Raw genomic sequence first — 21,754 nt, 5'->3', positions numbered from 1 at the left:
GAAGTTGACCAAGCCATCCTCACACCGCTGGATCACCTGTTGCCATGAAAACACAAACAACAAAGGTCACTGATAGGATCATAGGTCACTGTCAGGTGGTTTGCAAGATTGCCAGTATGTGTGTGTGTGTGTGTGTGTGTGTGTGTGTGTGTGTGTGTGTGTGTGTGTGTGTGTGTGTGTGTGTGTCTGATATGTGTGTTTATATTCACATCATAGACACATGCATGGGTTTTCTCTCGTTCTTCTCTTTCTCTCTCTCTTTTTTCTCATTATCTCATCTATCGAGCTGTACTCTCAAGGTAGCCTAGCTTTGATAGACTGACATCAAGACGCACGCACGCACGGACGCACGCGCACACAGGCGCATTCTGCAGTGTGTGCTAGACAGGCTGACCTGAAGGTCCTGAGATCTTGGAGAACACACTGATTCCCTCAATTAAACATGCCAACACTCTGCCCATGTGCTTTCCTCTGCCCCATGCAACATTGACGCACACACGCACGCACGCACGCACACACACACAGTCACACACACACACACACAGGTGAGCGGTGGCCAATGCAACATTAATGGTGGAGCCTGCGCTGTGAATAAATCAGCTTTTAGTTCCACCTCCAGAGCAGGAGATAACCAAAGAGGCCCCTTCAATTATTCACCCACATCCAGGACAGGGCACAGGGACTCTCTCTGTCACACACATACACACTTCTTACTTCTTACAGCTTTAACACACACACCTGCACACACACACACACACACACACACACACACTGCAGTCTGAGGCATATTTAAAAAGGAGAGAGACACTACCTGTCCCCTTTTCCATAACCACACCTCCCCTCTACACCCCCTCACATCCCAGATCTCTACGGTAACCAAAGGGGGTCAAACAGGTAATTAAAACAAGAAGGAATATTCTGCTTTTCAGATATGAACACGATATGTTGCCTGCCACATATTCTGGTCCTGCCATCTGCGTATTGCAGTGCATTGTGGTGCATTTTGCTTCAGAAAGGTGCAAAAACTTCATGCTGTGTGTGTGTGTGTGTGTGTGGGAGGAGAGAGGGGGATTGTGGGTAATGGGAGGGTGATTGATGGGCAGGTCTGGGGGGCACTAGTAATAACTCCACTGCAAAAAGCGCTGACTGCACTCGCTCATATGCTGGGTACACAAAAAAAGGATTGTGTTAGATCACAATTAGGAACCTTCTCGGAGGGGAACTGTAGCCTGGCAATGTGTATGTGTGTGTGTGTGTGTGTGTGTGTGTGTGTGTGTGTGTGTGTGTGTGTGTGTGTGTGTGTGTGTGTGTGTGTGTGTGTGTGTGTGTGTGTGTGTGTGTGTGTGTGTGTGTGTGCACGTGCACTGGCTTTTGTATGTGAGCGTGGGAGGAACCCCCCTGTCTGTCTGTCTGTCTGTCTGTCTGTCTGTCTGTCTGTCTGTCTGTCTGTCTCTCTCTCTCTCTCTCAGGTGAGTTCGGGGCAAACACAGACAGACAGACAGACAGACAGACAGACAGACAGACAGACAGACAGACAGACAGAGACAGAGACAGAGACACACACACACACACACACACACACACACACACACACACACACACACACACACACACACACACACACACACACACACACACACACACACACACACACACACACACACCGTAGTTGGTAGCATGGTAGTTCACTCTTGCAATCTCATCCCTGCAGGTCAGTCCATCCCAGTGAGGAGTGGAGCTTATTCACTAGTTTGTCCCTTGAGGGCTTGGTGTACAATGAGCATGTATGGCAATTTGACCCCACATTATATTAAGTGTATTAAACATAAATATCACATCCATATTTTACTAATACATGTTCCAATCTGTCTAGATTATGTAAAATACATGAACATAAGTTATTTAGAACAGAACATTTTGCTTTATTTAGGGCTCTAATAACTAACAACATGTATGATGTATGCAACTTTTGGGCAGTTCTTGCACATTTTTGCCTATGGATTAGTTTTCTTGGTGTGTGGGCTGTGTGTGGGGGTGCTAGGACTTATCTAAAGGGCTTTTAATGTCCCCAACAGAGCAATAGTAAATATATGAGGCATAAACCGGTGCAAAAGTTTTTGCTTCTACTGATTTTGTAGATATTTAAGTGGCTGGGGTCAAAATGACCCCAAGGATCACGGATGTAACCAAAATCTGAGGATAACAGGAGGGTTGAGCAAAGATCATGTGGGATGAGATCCGCTCCTACCCCTATGATTATAGTGGAATTGAAGCTGGATAATCTAGTGAAGTCGATTAGTAGGGGGAGGTGGTGGGACAATTCAGGAAGGCTTTGTGAGACGACAGGTGAAAAGGGAAGGGAAGATTTAAATCTCCACAAAGGCAGGAGCAAATCATGACAGCTGTCAATCACTCGCCTGCCGAAATATGTTTATCTAAACATTCATCAACCAGGAGGCAAAAGCAGAAGCATCCCAGTGCAGAGGCTTATTATTCACCCAGGACTGCAGACTGGAAATATGACTTCTTGGTAAACAGCACACATGGAAATAATCCTGCAAGGTATTGTTTTGTTTTCTCATATCAGAAGCTCATTTACTGGGGTTCAGACTGGTAGGGATCACATATACACGCACATAAATGAATGCTCACATACACTCACATACTATGCACATGCCAACACACGCATACACATGCACACAGATGCATGCACACACACTGATAACCTCTCATCAGCACACACACACACACACACACGCACACACGCACACACATGCACACACCTGCGTCAAAGTGCTTATGCAACAAAATGCGAATTGAATTGTGACTGTGTGATCTGCTCTGTGCTGACCATCCCATTTTAACACCAGATTATCAACTGCCTCACACACACACCAGTCATATGAATCATATTATATGAACACATGAATGCCTGATTAGATTGAATGTGTTGATATGGACCCATCTCAAATAACATAAGATGAAGAAGTGATTCAGGGAATACGCTCACACACACACACGCACACACATGTGCACACACGCACACACGCACGCATGCACACACGCAAGCAAGCACACACACACACACACACACACACACACACACACACACACACACACACACACACACACACACACACACACACACACACACACACACACACACACACACACACACACACACACACACATGCCAGGGGCATGAAAACCAGCTCAGTGAATCCAGTCCTCCATCCTTAATATTCCATATTCAACTGTTTGGGGACGTATGGAAGAGTTTGGGGACAACAGCAACTGAGTCACGAAAGGGTAGGCCATATAAACTGATGGAGAGGGGTCAGCGGATGCTGAGGCGCCTAGGACAAATGGCCACAAAGATCCAAACTTTCAGATTAGCCAAAGTACAGTATGCAGAGAATTTCGTGCAAAGGGTTTCCATGGCGGAGCAGCTGAATCCAAGCCATACATCACCAAGTGCAATGCAAAGTGGATGCATGTTCTCTGGAGTGATGAGTCACACCTTTCCATCTGTAAATCTGATGGATTAGTCTGGGTTTGGAGGTTACCATGAGAACAGTAGAACAGTAGTACATTCCAGACTGGGCTGAATGTGAAATTTGGTGGAGGAGGAATTATTGTGTGGGGTTGTTTTTCAGGATTTGGGCTCAACCCCTTAGTTCCAGCAGCCTGGTTCCTACAAGACCTCTCTGTGTGTGTGTAGCTCTGGAGCCCCCTGGTGGCGCTCAACACAGAAGGAGGTCTGGGAGCATGTAGCAGGATTCCATTTCTCCACTAGAAAAAAAAAGTGGAGCATTTATTGCTTCAATATTAATGGCAGCTCGCATTGAGGAATCACAGGACATACAGTATATATGGAATAGCGGCCGACGAGGTGTCCCGATATCAAGGGAAATAATGGACGAGGCGGAGCGTTCTAACAGCCCGACGGTGCAGCCGAAGGGCTGTTCGCTACGGCAAGTCCATTTTCCCTTGATATCGGGACACCTCGAAGGCCGCTATTCCGCTTATCACCCGGTTACCAGCATTTAAGTATTAATTTATTAATATGTTGATCTAAGGCTTCGAGAGAGAGTGGATTAACCACTGAGCTTGGTACGTTGCTATGGGCACCACTTCCTAATCTAGTGAGACGCACCTCTATCGGAGGCATGTACAAGGACGTGCGCAGAACGTTGGGGTGACTTGACAACCAAATGCGATAGAATTGGCAACGGGGTCTTGACTAGACAACCAGATGCGATAGAATTAGTAACGGCACTTCGCCAGAAAGTTAGAAAAGAAGCAATTTAGACGCTCGCGCGACATCATAGGTGTCCTGCTACCGGGGAATAAAGCACACCTGCTCAGCCAATCAGAAGACGTTCCGGCTACTCACAGGGTGATAATATCAACTACACCGCATTCCACATTATTACGCAAATGACATTTTTTGCCGTGTTCCCAAATAATCAATAGAAATGACAGTTGTCATAATTTTCAAGTCATCAGCCGTTAGAGTACAACTAAAAACTTTTTGAATGAACCTTCCAATGATAACGGTATTTTTTTAAATAATAAAAAACTTAAAATGCCCAAAATGCTCTGTTCCAAATTATTATGCAAAACAGTTTTGTAGTGTTGCAATCCAAATTTAGTTATTTTTTTTCCATTTACATCAAAACAGTTGGCATTTGGTACCTTCTAAATTTATTTGGTACCCTCTCTCTCTCTCTCTCTCTCTCTCTCTCTCTCTCTCTCTCTCTCTCTCTCTCTCTCTCTCTCTCTCTCTCTCACACACACACACACACACACACACACACACACACACACACACACACACACACACACACACATTTACAGTACACATGCCTCCTATCACACACACCCTGACAGCCTGAGAGCCAGTTGAGAGAGCGCTGAGTCTTATCAGCTGAACACACAGAGGCGGATCATCAGCCTGTCTCTCCCCTCTAGCGCCCAGTGAGGAAACATTTACCAACACACACACACACACACACACACACACACACACACACACACACACACACACACACACACACACACACACACACACACACACACACACACACACACACACACACACACACACACACACACAGACTCAGCTCTCCAGGCAGTGGGCTGGCTCCTCATTCATAGGGGAAAATCAGTGTGAAATGACTCTCGCACTGTGGCTAACGAACCACCCGCACACAGTGAGTGCCAGTCAGGAACAATAAGGAGAGAGCTCCTGGAGATTGTTCAGTTCTTTGTGTTCTGGTGGCCCAGCTTGATTTGGAAATGACAAAAACAACAATCAAAACAATGGCGGTGACATCAGCGATAGTAATTACATTTCCGCTTTTCCGTGTTATTCCCCAAACTGCCTTGTCCTTACTGCCAAAATGGGGCCCCTGTGGTACTCAGTACAGGCATCAATATACACAAATACACTAATAGTCACTCTTGCGCAGGCATGCATGCATGTACGCACTAAGGATGCAAACTATTAATCGATTAATCAACTTTAATCGACCAATGCATTAATCGATAGAAACACATTAATCGCAAATAATCAACAACTCAACGGACAAGAGACCCAAGTGAAATGGGCGTGTGAAGAGGGGTGTGAATAGTGGGAATATTTAAATCACTTTTGGATTAAAGAATTGAAATAGAATTAATTTTAATGTGGTATTTCATCTCAATTTTTAATTACCGGTAAGATTTTTAGATTTAGTAGAAACATTGAGTTTTCGGGGGGAAAACGCCGCTTATCAATTAATCGTAAGTCGGTCGATAAGGCTATCAACTGATGATTATGAATTAATCGATAATTTGCATCCTTAGTACGCACTCACGCACGCACACGCACAAACACAAACACACACACACACATACAGGCATTAAAGTAACACACACTTGTGCATTTACAAAATGCATTCACAACAACTGTCAAAAAAGAGGAAATTACTATATTCTCTTGCATTAAGTAAAAGTTTTCAAAAATTTCCATCAAGGCGGTGTCCAAAGTTGTGTGTTGTGATGCTCTGGCTGCTGTGAACTCTGGCTGTCCTCAGCACTAATCGCTTCACCCGACGCCTCGAGAGGCAGTGCGGAAGAGCTGATGGAAGAGGAGGGGGTGGAACTAATGTCATTAGGGGTTGCATGGGTCTGATGTTGCACTGGGGACACAATAAGATGGTGCAACCGACAAGGACAGTGTCCTGACTGAATAGTTGCATCAGCTGAACAGCCTGGGGCGGGGAGTCACACTCATCTTATCTCTCTCTCTCTCTTTCTCCCTGGCTGTGTCTCAAATCACGCACTTGTTTTCAGTGCCTAGGGCGCTCAGGCCGAAAATTTCAGTTGAGCCAGTGCACTGAAAGTACCAGGATGATCCCCTAACAATGGCGGAAAAATGCAGTGCTTGAATGATGGACACTGCACGCACTAAACGGTGGCCATGTTGACAATGACACGGAGGAAATGTGGCATTCAGTTCAGTAGAGTTTGGTCCACAGTCTCCGAATTCTGTAAGTAATGCTGATGGGACACCAAGCTTTTCATGCCAACCAAAGTATTGTATGTGTGATTTTTGTCCTTTGGGGTGAAGAAAAGGTAAATACAAACACTAGACAATGTGCATTGTAAATAGTAGCCAACTCATATTTTGTCGAGCTAATGCCATGCTAAGCCGGGCACAGTGCATAGTGCTCAAAATTTTCCACGACACTATGCACTAAAGACCTCAGTGCGTGACTGACACAAGTGCGTGATTTGAGACATACCTGTAGCCCCCCCCCCCCTCTCTCTCTCTCTCTCCGTCTGTAGGTTATGTGCATAGTGTGCGTGTGTCTTCATATGTGTGTAGCTATATGAAGCTAATCGGGCATACCTGCCCTAGAGTGATTAAGGGTGTTTAGTGCTTAAACGGCTTGTTTATCTGTCTAATACAATATTGTTGTTCAATTAAAATCTACAACCTGTGTCGGCCTCCCTTTCATGTCACCCTCTGGAGAGAGACTGTGTGTGTGTGTGTGTGTATGCGGGTACTGAATTTACTAATTGCGTCTGTGTGGTCTCTGTGGGTACCCGTAGTGACATGTATGTATACCGGAAGCTGGAACCGGCAAGTCATCAAACAGTGAGTAAACAAGCTTGCTGCACACAGCACTGTTTCGTGTGTGGGTAGATGACGGATAGGCAGCAAAAAACATTTTTTTCACAAAACATTGTTTATGAGGGAAAAAAGTATATGTCTACGTAGTGCAGCAATTAATCTTTCAAAAAAATCCAAGTGGTCACAATGTTGGTCTATTCATTGATTATTTATTTACGTTGATAAAGCAATTTGCTGAAAATATGTCCTTTGGTGTGATGTTAAGAAATAAATATATTAAGTAATGTAGAAATGACTTGATGGAGTTTTATGAACATTGTTACACTCTTCATATTTATTGCAATTTTTTAAAGTCTTAATTTAATGAGAAATTACCATTTAAGTATTTTTTTTCCCATTAGAAGTGAGATTATTAGAAACCTTCGAGGAAAAACAGGGATATCTTTCTTTTAAATGTTCAAAATTGTCCGAATTTATACTAACTTTTCAGGGACGATAATTTGTTCTTCCCTACTGCAATTTTCAGTGTTTATAAAACATATTGTTTAGCTTAAACAAATATTTGAGCGTTTAAAACATGTCACACCGTAGGACATTCATGTCACGCTAAAGGACAGAAATGCAAAACTGAGCCAGAAACAAATATATAAACATGATTATTTTGTCTTTTGATCATAATATAATGTCAATATGGACCTACACTTTACACTTATAAGTCTTTGAATCGTCGATTATCAGCCTATCGTAACTCTTAATGACAGCCATGCGGTCATTGAATGTAACCTGCAGAGCTCATAAGACTCATACTGAAGTGTGACCTTGGCATGACCATCACACTTTTGTAGGTATGCTATGACTGTCACACCATTGAACCTGTAGTGTGTAGTGGCCAGTGCCTGTTTGGTATCTCAAGCTGGACAGCACATTTATGCTGTATATTGAGTTCTCCACAGCATACTTTATTCATACTCCTCATATACTCTCTCACTGATCTTTCCTTCACTGTTACCGTTATATTTTATGGTTTCAAAGCACCATTAATGACATTTTATATCATTTGACAGTATCTAAAATCAACAGCAAATATTCATCAACAATGCATCAAAGTATAAATTCCAAAGGCCAATAAAGGAATAAGTAATTTGAATGCACGATATTTATCTAGTCAAACAACAAAACAAAACAAAATATGTACTACCAGTTGTTTTAAAAGCTATTTCTCAAATATCTAGTCCCTTGGTGTGACCTGTTTGTCCTTTGGTGTGATACTCCAAAGTGTCACACCATAGGACTTTTACCATCACACCATAGGACTTTTACCATCACACCATAGGACTTTTGAGCTTTTGAGTTAATTTAAAGCCATGTCGTTGCCAACTGAAATACAATTTCACCTTTAGTAAGATGCATTTTCATATATCTACATAAGAAAAAAATATGAAAAATATACACTATTGTCAAAATGTATTTTATGGCTGTCACACCAAAGGACTACAAAACTAATACATCTTGTGGTAGCAAAACATAATTGATTGACTGAAGAACTCTGAGAGAAAAATCTAAAATCCACCTTGCCATTGGCTTCTTAAGGGTCTAAAGTCACAATTTATGTACCGCTGGAGCTTCAACAATAGATAATTATCCACAGAATTAACCAAAAAAATGATGTCACACCACAGGACATTATTTTCTGCGACAAAGTTTCACAAGTCCATACGGTCTCAGAAAAACAGGAAAAAAAATTAAGCATTGCCACTTGCTAAAATAGACACCTTGAAAAACATGCCAGGGTTGTTTAGACAAATGACTGAGCTTTGATTATTTATTTAAAAATGTTTTAATATGGAGAACCAAGCTTGCCTCAGTCACACCATAGGACAAATGTGACATTTGACTCAAAATTAAGTATACTTATTTAAGCTCTGGATTTATTACACATTACTTTTTCACAACAACGACATTAGTTTAATCATTTAAAGCATTGACAATTTTGAAAGCATGAATTTACTTAATTTTAAGAGCCTGCGACAGCAAAATTTACACGTCACGTCATCTACCCGTGTCTTTCTGAACACAACGTGTGTGTGTGTGTGTGTGTGTGTGTGTGTGTGTGTGTGTGTGTGTGTGTGTGTGTGTGTGTGTGTGTGTGTGTGTGTGTGTGTGTGTGTGTTTGTCATACCTACAGCCCAGCTGTCTGTGACTGCAATGTGCAAACACGGTTTGAGTGTATGTGTGTGAGGTGTTTGTGATACCTACAGCCCAGCTGTCTGTGACTGCAATGTGCAAACACGGTTTGAGTGTATGTGTGTGTGTGTCTCTACTCTATGTACTACGCATCTTTTTTTTGTATGTTTACACTCATTTCTAATTATGTATTCATCTGTGTGGGTCTAATGAGCGTGCTAATGCATTTATGCCCCTTTCAAGCATGCCTGTTGATGTTTGGGTTTCTTTCTATATCAACTGTATGTTCTAATCTCCAGCTAATACCCCCTTCTCTGTCTCATCAGAGGAGACATAAATATAGAACTGTATTTCACAAAACCACAAAGCTTCAACATCCTGCCTAATATGTAAGTAGACACTGAACAAGCCCCATGCTAGCACAATTACACACACCCTTTTAATCCACGACAAATGCACTAACAGTTTAATTAAACCCTATTACTCAGCCAGAGCGAGACATGCTATATTGTGCTAGCAGCAGCAGAGCAGTATGGTGATTGTGTTGTTAAAATTAATTGGCTTCATTGAATTAGCTAAATAAATCTGTAATCAAGGCCTACTTAGTGCCAGCTCTGATGCTCCATTCTAGAACTTGTGTAAGGTGAGCGGTAATTCTATGGTCTTGTTCTGTTCTGTTTCCCCCTTCCGTATCTTCCCCCTGCTGAAACTTTGCTGCTAGAAGGAATGTGCTTTGGCACCGCACGTCTTTCCAAGGGTTAGACCTGGTCAGTATGCTGAGGACGTACGTCACTGGCATTACTCAGACAGCCAGCCAGCCAGAGCCAGCCAGGGTGTTAACCTCAGGCCAGACTTTGCGACTTTTAAACTGAAGTCTGATACCATGGGATGTCAAGCACAGTCCAAATGTCATCTTGGAGACAGCTGGGGGCAGTCAGGGAGCTGAGTCACCACATCAGTCACCACAGTCAAAGCCATAATCACCTTCAACTCTCAACGTAGTCATAAGTATGATTGTGAGTGCATGGAAGTCCATTGAAACTCAGTGTTCAACCCATTAAAACACGGCGTCAATAATTTGTTGTTACCAGAATGACAATGACCGAGTCGTAGTGCATTACTAAACGCTCTGTGTTATGTCATAGTAGAGTAGTACTATTTCAATGACTATTACAGTGTGCCTCAGATGGTACAGTGTGCATTAAGGGGCTCCAGTGATCCAAATCAACATCTAACAATAATTAGTAAGCTTGACATGCTTGATCTAAGTCAGTGTCGATGTCATGATGAGTCAGTGAAAAACAGTGTTAAGCAGCAGAGCAGCAGTCCAGAGATCACCTGCTGACTCCTGATCTCCTCCCCTGGCCCGGGATTAAGTGGGGAGATGCATGGAATTGAGTTTGCATCCTCGTAAAATCTCTAAAGGTCTGTGACTTGTGGCGATGGGATATCAAGCCCCTGCCATCTTATCACAGCTTGTAAACAAGTTAATGTGGACCCAAAGAGGATGATGGGAGATTTGCACAACGCTCACACGTTTACACACAAAGAGTGCGTTGCAATATGCGACCTTGCCTCCTCCACTTGCCTCTCGTCATGATGACATCACTGACAACAGCATTATATTTCAATATCTTGCAAAAGCTCAATTGTAGAGTCTTTTTCTCATTTGCAATTGGGATGGTGAATGAAAAACTGTCCCTCAAAAGTTGTTGTGGCTAGGCTGACAGCTGGGAAACTTATTCGTTTTCTCCACGGAGGAGGGGCTAGGAGGCGGGACGAGGAGACAAGCGCAAGTGGAGGAGGCAAGGTTGCATATTAAAATGCACTCATACTATCAGAATGAAAAGGGAAGTCGCAACTCAGCCGTAAGCTAGCCACAACTCAACCACATGCCAGAGCTGTACGTCTAAAGCGGTGGGTATAATTTTTATGTTATGCAGATACACATGAAATATGACATGTTGTAAAGCAATCTTAGAAATTACATTTGTGATGCAATTCAGTTATACAGTATGTTCAGGGGACCTAGTGAAGATGGGGTCTGTTGTAAAGCTGGCCACCTTCAATATAGGCCTAAAGAGCAGGAGAAAATCCTGGTTTGAGTTCATAGTATAGCCCTTGGAGGACTTAATAAAACTTGAAGTGGCCCCTGGAATTAAAAATGTTCCCCACCGTAGACTCTAAGCCTAATATTACTAGCTCTACTGACCTTGATATCAGGTGGTGCTGGGGGGTCCAACAGCACTCCAGACTGAGTGCGTGATTCTACAGTAGGAGTCTTAAGAGTCAGTGAAAGACTTTGTGAGTCTCTCTCTCTCTCTCTCTAGATCGTCCTCAGACGAGCCTTCCATAGTTGCTTCCAGTCATCCCGATTCTCCATACATATTTTCAATTCACTGGTACTCTGGGTTCCTGCATCCTTCTTGAGTATGTCCACACATGTTAGTGTGGGACATCCTCTTAACCGGCACCCACGCAACGGTTCCCACAGCACCAGTTTGCTGGCTGGCTGTTCTGCGTGCCTTTAGCAATATCCTGCAAGTCTCATTCTCCTTACAGCAATCTTCTCGCTCACCCTGGTATTCCCTCATAGAAGATTTTGTTGATTACATGTGCACTATCGCTCATTTTAAGCACTGCACACAGTGAATCAGTGAGTAAATTTGTGTCTGAGAGAAAGTCATTGAGTGAGTTTGTGAGTGAGTTTGCAAGTGTATAAGCTTGTGAGTCTATCAGAGAGTCTGTAAGTGAGTTTGTGACTGTGAGTGAGTTTGTGAGTGTATTAGCTTGTGAGTCTGTCAGTGAGTCTGTAAGTGAGTTTGTGACTGAGGGTCTGTGTGTTTATCTATAGCCAATAGCAACACTTCAGACAGGAAGAGGATTCAAAACAGCCAGACTTTGCTGCAGACTGAACCCATCAAGATTTTTTCCCCAGCATTTGATTTGTTATGGTAAGGACAACTACAGTAAACAAGATGCTGTAAATGGTTTTAATAACTTTTTTGCTAATGTGGGACCTGATCTAGCCAGAGAAATCCCAGATCCAGGAGACAAGGGTGCAAAAATGGAAGGACTACTGGAGAGGAATCCTAATTCAATGTTTTTAAGTGATGTGCAAGAACATGAAATTGTGGACATAGTTAACAACTGCAAGAGAAAGTTGTCCACCACCGACGTCAATAATATTGATATGGCAGTTGTGAAATAGGTCAGCTAAATTAAAGTAAATTTCAGCTATCTCTAACCACTTACTTTTATTTGTAACTTATCATTTCAGACAGGTGTTTCTCCTGATGAAATGAAAATAGCTTAAGTTATACCCTTGTTTAAGTATGGGGACAAACTTAACTTCACAAATTATAGGTCAGTTTCTTTACTGACGCAATTCTCTAACATTTTGGAAAAAGTCTTCAACAAAATGTTAGATGCTTTCCTTTCATAAACATCAGCTACTCTCTGAAAGTCAATATGGGTTTCGCTCAAACAGAGAAACATCTATGGCATTAATAGAAACAATTGAAGAAATCACAAAATCAATAGACAAGCAACATGCAATAGGTATATTGATTAGAAAAAAGCATTTGACACCATTAATCACAAACTACTCATTACTAAGTTGGAGAAGTATGGTCTTAGGGGAGTGGTATTGGACTGGGTTAAAAGCTATTTATATAGGAGGCGCCAGTTTGTTAAACTGGGGGAGTGCTGTTCATTGTACTTGGACATTGTGTGTGGGGTCCCACAAGGTTTGGTGTTGGGCCCAAAATTGTTTATTTTATACATCAATGACATATGCAAAGTATCTAAATTGCTTAAACTGGTTCTTTTTGCTGATGATACAAATATTTCTAGAGGATAACACGAATGAAATGAGTAATTTAAAATTATGATTTGATTACAATAAATTATCATTAAACTTATCAAAGACAAAATTTATGTTATTTGGAAAATGTAAAAGGGACACAGAGGCTTGTATTTCAATTGAAAGAGTGAATATTGAGAAAGTTTCTGAAATAAAATTTCTTGGGGTATTAATTGATGATAAAATAAGCTGGAAACCTCACATCAAGTACATACAAGGTAAGATATCAAGGAGTATTTCAGTAATAAATAAAGCAAAAATGTCTAGATTTCGAGTCACTTTATATTACTGTTTTTTAGTACTTCCTTATTTGACTTACTGTGTGGAAGTCTGGGGCAATAATTACAAATGTTCATTACACACAATCACTGTTACTCAAAAAAGAGCAATACATATTATTCATAAAGTAGGACATATGGAACATACTCATTCATTATTTTTGATGTCTAACATCTTAAAATTTGTTGATATTGTGCAATACCAAACAGCACAACTTATGTTTAAGGCAAAAAGTAATAAGTTGCCCAAAAACATACAACAATTGTTTAAATTAGAAGACGTGCAGTATAATTTAAGAAGGATGTATAATTTGAAAAGGAATGGGAATAGAACAACAATGAGGGTTTTTTGTGTTTCAGTTTGTGGAGTGAATATGTGGAATGCTTTAAGTGTGAAATTAAAAGCATGCTGTAGTATGCATCAATTTAAGACAACGTTTAAAAGAGCAATTTTTCATAGCTATGAAAATGGAAATATGTTGTGATGATCTGTTTATTTGTTTTTTGTTTTGTTTTGTTTTGTTTTTTGTTTCGCTGTGTTTCTTTTGATTAGTTTATTCTATTCGCAACTATAAATGGACATTAGTAACTTATATGGCATAGTCTGAAATTATGGAAGTGCGTAGTGCACATTTTGAGTTATATGTTTGATTTCATGGGGGTGGGAGTTAATAAGCAATGGCTTCATCCCACTCCTTTTCAGTTACACATAATGATGGTACTTGTATTTATTTAATTGGATGCTTATTGTTCTTGTGTTACATCTGAAATAAATCAAATCAATCAATCAATCAATCAATCAATCAATCAATCAATCAATCAATCAATCAATCAATCAATCAATCAACAGAATAAGGGCAGTCATGGGTGAGCGGTTAGGGCATCAGACTTGCATCCCAGAGGTTGCTGGTTCGACTTCCGACCCGCCAGGTTGGTGGGGGGAGTAATCAACCAGTGCTCTCCCCGATCCTCCTCCATGACTGAGGTACCCTGAGCATGGTACCGTCCCACCGCACTGCTCCCCATGGGGCGCCACTGAGGGCTGCCCCCTTGCACAGGTGAGGCATAAATGCAATTTTGTTGTGTGCAGTGTGCAATGTTCACTTGTGTGCTGTGGAGTGCTGTTTCACAATGACAATGGGAGTTGGAGTTTCCCAATGGGCTTTCACTTTCAGAATAAAAAACTGAGAGACGGGGGGTGGTGGAGGGAAGGCCAAGAAAGAGAAAGGGGGCGAAAATAGGAAAATGGAGAGTGAGAGGAATGAGAGGAGTGCGCAGACAGACAGACAGACAGACCTTCCTTGTACACATCCTTTTATTCTCAAACTTTTGTGCCAGTTCTAAATGGCCTAAAAGAAGTGACACGTTTCAGGAAAAAAAAAACATTGCTGCTTGACTTCAAAGGCAGTGGCTTATGTTAGCCACTGTGCTTCCTCCACACTCAATCAGCTTTCAACTAATCCTGAGAGAGAGAGAGAGAGAGAGAGAGAGAGAGAGAGAGAGAGAGAGAGAGAGAGAGAGAGAGAGAGAGAGAGAGAGAGAGAGCACACACACATGTAGTCTGCATCCCCTCACACCAAATCTCATCCAGGATAAGATACAAAAGTGAGAAGGCAGAGAGGGGAAGAAAGACAGTGCTGTTTTCAGGACAGGGATGGCTTCCTCTCCTGGATCACAAATGTGAAAGCACACACACACACACACACACACACACACACACACACACACACACACACACACACACACACACACACACACACACACACACACACACACACACACACACACACACCGTATACTATGTCAGAATTGTTACACTAGGAAATTATAGTAAATGCACAACAAATACCTCTTTTTAATATATATTCTCAACAGGTCCTCTGTTATCCAGTCTTACTCTTTAAATGTCTGTATGTGCATTGTACTGTATGTGTACTATGTCTACACTGTTTATGTCTATACCTGAAGTATTCCATTCTTTGTTCAGTGCATGTGCATGTAAAGAAATTGACAATAAAGCCGACTTGACTTGACTTGACGTGATATACATCCTCTCCATCTTTTCTCCCTTTGAGTATTTCTGAGATCCCAGATCACACACAGCAGCCCTGCAAACTGCCGTTCTGATACATGGGGCGCATCATGTGTTGAGCGTGTGTGTGCATTCACGTTGGAAATGAAGTATGCATGTGAGTGTGCATTGCCACAAAGCTTCAAAGCTGAAGTGTACGTATGTAGTCATCACAACCTTCCACCCAAATATTTTCCTTCATTCCTCAAAAGTTTCTAAAAGTGCAGCTTTGAGAGTGAACAGAACAGCAAGGTAGCCTGCCCCGATCCCCTGCTGAGCTGTTGCAGTAGAGTAATAAGAAGCAGCTAGCTAGGCTGGCAGCTGCTTTGGTCTGTTTCATTAATGAAGTAGTCATGCTTCTCGGTAAGAAGGCTTTTGCTTTGGTCTCTTAGCAGCTCCTTTGGTCTATTTTGGCTATAAAGTAAAAAAAAATAGTAGATAGAAGGACAACTACTTTAGTCTTCTTTGGCAATGAAAGAAGTATCAGGTCGACAGCTGAACTAACATATTTCTCTGGTAAAGTCAAGATAAGCAAGCAATGTAGGTATTCAACTATTTCAGTCTGTATTGGCAGCCGTGGCCTTATGGTTAGAGAGGTGGTCGTCTGAAGATTAGAGGGTTGCAGGTTCGAATCCCACCCTTACCTCTCCCTACAGCTACACCTCCTTTCATGGCTGAAGTGCCCTTGAACAAGGCATGTAACACCACATTGCTCCAGAGACTGGAACCAATACCATGTAAATAACTGTAAGACGCTGTTTATAAAAGCAGCAGCAGTGTAATGTTATATAATGTAATATAAAAAGAGAGCAGCAATGAGAAGTACTGTAGTTGATGAAGCTGAAGCTGATAATGAGAATTCAGGCTGGCATACTAGTATAGCTAAGTTTAGTTTAGTCTAGTATACTGTAGTGCTGAGTGGGCAAAGCAGTGTCTCATAGTGGTGCATGGAGGTCTGGAGAGAAAGAGCTGCAAGTGAAATATGCCCTGCACAGTCTGACCAGAGACCACAGTGTCCCAAGTCCACCACAGGGTCACACTATGGGCTGTGTGTGTGTGTGTGTGTGTGTGTGTGTGTGTGTGTGTGTGTGTGTGTGTGTGTGTGTGTGTGTGTGTGTGTGTGTGTGTGTGTGTGTGTGTGTGTGTGTGTGTGTGTGTGCGTGTGTGCATATGTGTGTGTGTGTGTGTGTTTGTGTTTGCGTAGGTGTGTGTATATGTGTGTGTTTGCATGTACAGTATGTACCTGTATGGCCATACCCTGATGGATTGGTCATGTCTGCGTGTTTGACCATGGTCAAATTTATGAACATGCACGCACACATGTACATGCGCACATATGCATGCACACACACACACACGTGTGCACACAAGCATGCACTCTCGCTCACATACCGTGTGTGTGTGTGTGTGTGTGTGTGTGTGTGTGTGTGTGTGTGTGTGTGTGTGTGTGTGTGTGTGTGTGTGTGTGATAAAGGTATTCCGAATATGCTCTTGTGTGAGTGAGAATGTGTGTATGTGAGTGTGTGGGTGCGTGCATGCTAACATATACTCAAAATAACTGCCTGGGGCAAAATGAGATTTCTATTTTTCTTTTTCCAATGTTATGATTATTTTATTCACTAAAAGGAAAAGGGATAAAAATGAATATTTGATGAAGCATTGATGGAGCCTCCATAGTGCTACTATCGAAATGTTAAAATGTTTCTTTCTCCTCAAGGTCCAGTGTAACAGGTGTGTGTGTGTGTGTGTGTGTGTGTGTGTGTGTGTGTGTGTGTGTGTGTGTGTGTGTGTGTGTGTGTGTGTGTGTGTGTGTGTGTGTGTGAGTGATTCTATGTTTCGACAGCGCTTTTAAGTCCATGGATTTTATTTGCCAATTCCACTAACTATTAACGGCATCCAATGATGTTTTGGACATTAACACACATTTATCTTTCATATAATACAGAAAGTGAAGACATAACATTATTTTCCTCTGCAAGAATGAATATTTAATATACTGGTTTTTGGACGTTTCATGCCGTCCTCATTTTCCAAATGTCAGATTTAGTCTTCCTATTAGCATGTAAAAAACCTTGTTTTGTCCAAGATCGTTGCAAATGTTGATTCACAGTAGTTATCACAATATGACAAAACTGTTAAAAAGTCTATTGTGCTTTCCATTATGCATTCAATTGGCCATTTTGTGTGCGTCCCAGAAAACTGTGTTAACCGTGTCACACACTGAAATCCCCGCCATAAATCAGTAAGAGTTGGGTCCTAAGTCCTCTGACCAATGCCATAAAAATTTCATTACCTCTTATTATTCATGTACCATTATTGTAAAGTGTTACCGAAGACTGTTTCTTGAGTTTTGAGTTCAATTCTTCCATAATTCAATTCATTATTTTTTATGGTTTTAGAGCGGGAAAATTGCCTGTCAACTGTATTCTCAACATAATCACAAGAACCGGAATTATAAATCAAAAGTAGAAAAACACAGACAAAGCGTACAAAGACATGAATCGATTAAGGTGTTTTGGTGGAAGTTCTGAGGTTTTCAGTTAGCACAACACCCTGAAAATGGCTGAAATGTCAAGCTGTGTCACCGTCAACTGTGTTACGCATCAGCTATGACAGTTGAGGCGGAGTATGTTTTTGCCAATTTATCTCCATATTGATGGACAAGCAAATACAATCATTTGTGTTTAAGGGAGATGGGTTTGTCTGCAGTTTTTTTCTCCTAAAAAAGTGCCTACTTGTTCCCCGGCACTAACACAGTTGAGTAACACAGTTGACTGTTTTAGTGCTAGTGGTCTCCATGTGTTGAAAAAATCCTATGAACAGATACTTGGGATTATCTCTGGAGAGGCAAGTCTTGTCTGATTTGAATTTAATCACCCTCCTTACACGTTACAGGGATTTATAATAAAAAAGTGTCAGTCTGTATCACAGTGAATCATAAAATCCCACTTATGAAGCTCAACAATTACATTTTCCATATCAGTTAAACGGATTAATGACAACATTGTTGCTAATGGACATAAGAACTTTCAAATGTATGTTGTTTCAACTGTGTAGTATTTTTATATAGGCTTGAAATGACATAGTATTTTTCCATAACACTGTTGACAAAATAATCAAACAAATGTTCGCTTTCATTAAAATATTTAACAAATGATTTAAGGGTGTTGGCAATTTGTTTGTTTGGAAACTTAAATGTATACTCTATGGAAACATCTAGGTCATTTATTTAAAAAAATACTGACAATTCACATTTTGCTTTTGCCAAAAGCACACTCAAAACGTAGAATCAGTCGTGTGTGTGTGTGCTGGGTAAATACATCATTCTGTTCTAGACTCTAAAAGCTTAAAATGTATCTGCTAAACCCCATGATATTTAAGATATCCATGAGTGGCCTTAATGGACAGTGTGCGTGCTTTCTTGCTTGCGTGTGTGCGTGCGTGTATGTGTACGTGCGTGCATTGCCTTGTGATCTGCTTGTCGTCATTTCCGAATTGCCAACATGATCTTATTCAGATACTCTCTCTACTCTCCCCTCAGTCATGTTGTTTATAAGTGTGTGTGTGTGTGTATGTAATGAAATAAAGTGTGTGAGTGTGTATTTTTCCATGAATTTGCTCAGGTGAACTTCCAAAAGCCCCAGTGGACCTCAAATGGGTTGCTCTTTCTTAGAGACTTAGATACTTCACCACACTTCTCTAATCTTCTTCCTTATCATCTTTTTCCTTATGCTGTGCTGATGCTGCAGCCCACAGCACAGATGCAAATAGCCTGAGCTGGAATCTGGTAATACACATTTATGTTTGAAATTACACATGGTCTCTAATGAAAACAAACTAAAACCACACAGGTCAGCAGGGAGAAAATCAGGTCTTCCAAATCATCCTCCTCATCATCATATCATCATCATCATCCCCTACCTCATCCTCTTTTGTTGCAGTTCACTGCACATGCCTACAGAGGGGAAATCAATGCCCTAATCACCCCCTTCTCTGAACGGATGCTCGAGGAGCACTCCTGCTGCCTCTGCCACTGCCTTATACAAATAAATTAAAGCATAATGCCTTCCAACATTAAGCCAAGAAAAACAAGCAGCGATTGCCAGAGTCATGGTTGAATGCAGGAGGCAAAGGAGAAGAGAGGGGGAGAGGGAGAGGGCAGGAGAAGGAGAGAAAGAGAGAGGGAGGAAGCAGAAGAGGGTGGAGAGGAAAGATGAGAAAATGGAGAGAAGTAAGAGGAGTAGAAAAGTAGAAGGGGAGAGGAGAGAGGGGAGCGGAAAGAGAGAAAGACTAGAGGAGGAAAGAGAAGGAGAGAAGAGGATGAAGGGATAGAGAGAGAGGGAGATGAAGAGGAAGTGTGCTTTATAACAGGAGACCCGGCTTCAGGGAATTCAAGCAGCTGGGAAATGCACCATACTTTACCATGCGGACAATCCACTCTGCACAACGCAAGATGGAATGCAATATACACCACACACACACACACACACACACACACACACACACACACACACACACACACACACACACACACACACACACACACACACACACACACACACACACACACACACACACACAGTTACATTAACCCACAATGAGAAAGAAACAGTTCAACATTTTTATGTAAGTACTTTGCACACTATGGAGGCGCCATCAATGCTTCATCAAATATTCATTGTTATCCCTTTTCCTTTTAGTTGGCACTTTTTTAAAATAATCATAACATCGGAAACATATAGAAATTTCATTTTGCTACAGGCGGTTATTGTGAGTATATGTTGCTCAGGGCTATCCAGGGCTGTCCTCAGTGTGTGTGCGCGCGTGTGTCAGAGACAGAGAGGGAGAGAGAGAGAGAGAGAGAGAGAGAGAGAGAGAGAGAGAGAGAGAGAGAGAGAGAGAGAGAGAGAGAGAGAGAGAGAGAGAGAGAAAGAGAACACATATTAAAAACATATTATGCTAGGCACAGCAGAGAGGGCAGAGCATTCAGGCAGTGAATAGTATATATTAATGCGTCTCTCTCTGCCTTTCTTCCCCATAGAAGTCTGCATTAGCAATCAGCCACTTGGTAATCAGCTGAGCTCCTAGACCAGGAGCCCAGGGGGGTCAGCCTAGTTGGGAAGGTTACCAATTTTTATGTGTACTATGATGTCTGGTATGGTCCCCAGATAGAGGATCAGCACGTCTGCCAGGTTCCCTCTGGTGGGTGTGGCCAGGGGGGCTGTAAAACTGGCACCCCAAAAATGGCCTAGATCAGTTGGTGAGGTTACCACTTGGAACCTGTTGTAAATTGTTCATCATAGTCCCCTGATAGAGAAATTACCTCTGCCAGACATTTTTAGTGGTGGGTTACCCCCGGCAGACGCCCCCGTATGATGACACCCCCAAAAATGGGCTAGATCAGTTGGTGAGGTTACCACTTGGAACCTGTTGTAAATTGTTTGAGATGGTCCCCTGATTGAGGAATGGCCACTGCCAGACGTTTTTGATGGTGGGCGGGGTGTGAATAAATTCACTGTATCACCTTATCAAATTGACCTGAAAGAAAACCCACACGAGACAGAGATAGCATTTAAAAACTGCAGCAGAATGGAGGTCTTGCCCAGCGCATAGATCTTAAAGCACTGAGACAATCCCACAGCCCGCTAACGGTTTTGGCCCTGCCTTTATTGTCCGCTAACAAGTAATCACTAACAGAATTGTTAGTTTAACCAAACAAGGACATAGTTCAGCTAATGAAAAATAAACATACAAGCCAGGTGGTAACTTATCTGTGACAACACAGATAACGGAACTCACAGCAAGTGACAACACAGATGTCAGAGCTCACACATAGAAAGAGTTCACACAGGGTTTAACCAAACAGAGTCTAACTAGAAACACAAAAAGCAATGTCCTAACTACGTTACATTTTTATCACATTTTATATTTTCAATAATACATTTATGAATGCAGAGAATTTCTTGACATATTCCCTCCTCTTGAAAATATAACCATTATCACTTAACAATCACCGTGGCTTTTACACATGGTGTGTAGAATGAAAATACTCAAATGTTAAGGTCAGAGCTATTTAAAACCATTACAGTGCGTTAGTCTGCTCCATATTAGTTAGGCTTGAATTTATAAACAGTTCCAAATTGTCTCAATTCTTTAACAAGGCTGTACCCATGCTTGTCCAGGAAACGACTTTCTCAAAATCAGCAGGTTTTTTTTTTTTTTTTTTTTTTTTA

At 41.7% G+C, this 21,754-nt stretch overlaps 1 protein-coding gene across 1 annotated transcript in view; it reads right to left on the bottom strand.

The window, feature by feature from the left end:
- The window catches only part of LOC134445148 (fibrinogen C domain-containing protein 1-like), a 64,079-nt gene extending 62,400 nt beyond the window's left edge, over nt 1-1,679 (bottom strand). The window contains exons 1-2 of the mRNA XM_063194233.1: nt 1,665-1,679; nt 1-36 (exon numbers count right to left, since the gene is read on the bottom strand). The exon at nt 1-36 is cut by the window's left edge and continues 61 nt beyond it. Coding sequence (XP_063050303.1) covers nt 1-36; nt 1,665-1,679 — 51 coding nt within the window. The remainder of the gene's footprint in view (nt 37-1,664) is intronic.
- Nucleotides 1,680-21,754: the final 20,075 nt, after the last annotated feature.

The sequence above is a fragment of the Engraulis encrasicolus genome, chromosome 3 (genome assembly GCF_034702125.1).
Source record: "Engraulis encrasicolus isolate BLACKSEA-1 chromosome 3, IST_EnEncr_1.0, whole genome shotgun sequence".
Classification (NCBI taxonomy): Eukaryota; Metazoa; Chordata; class Actinopteri; order Clupeiformes; family Engraulidae; genus Engraulis; species Engraulis encrasicolus.
This window is presented reverse-complemented; position numbering and strand designations above follow the sequence as displayed.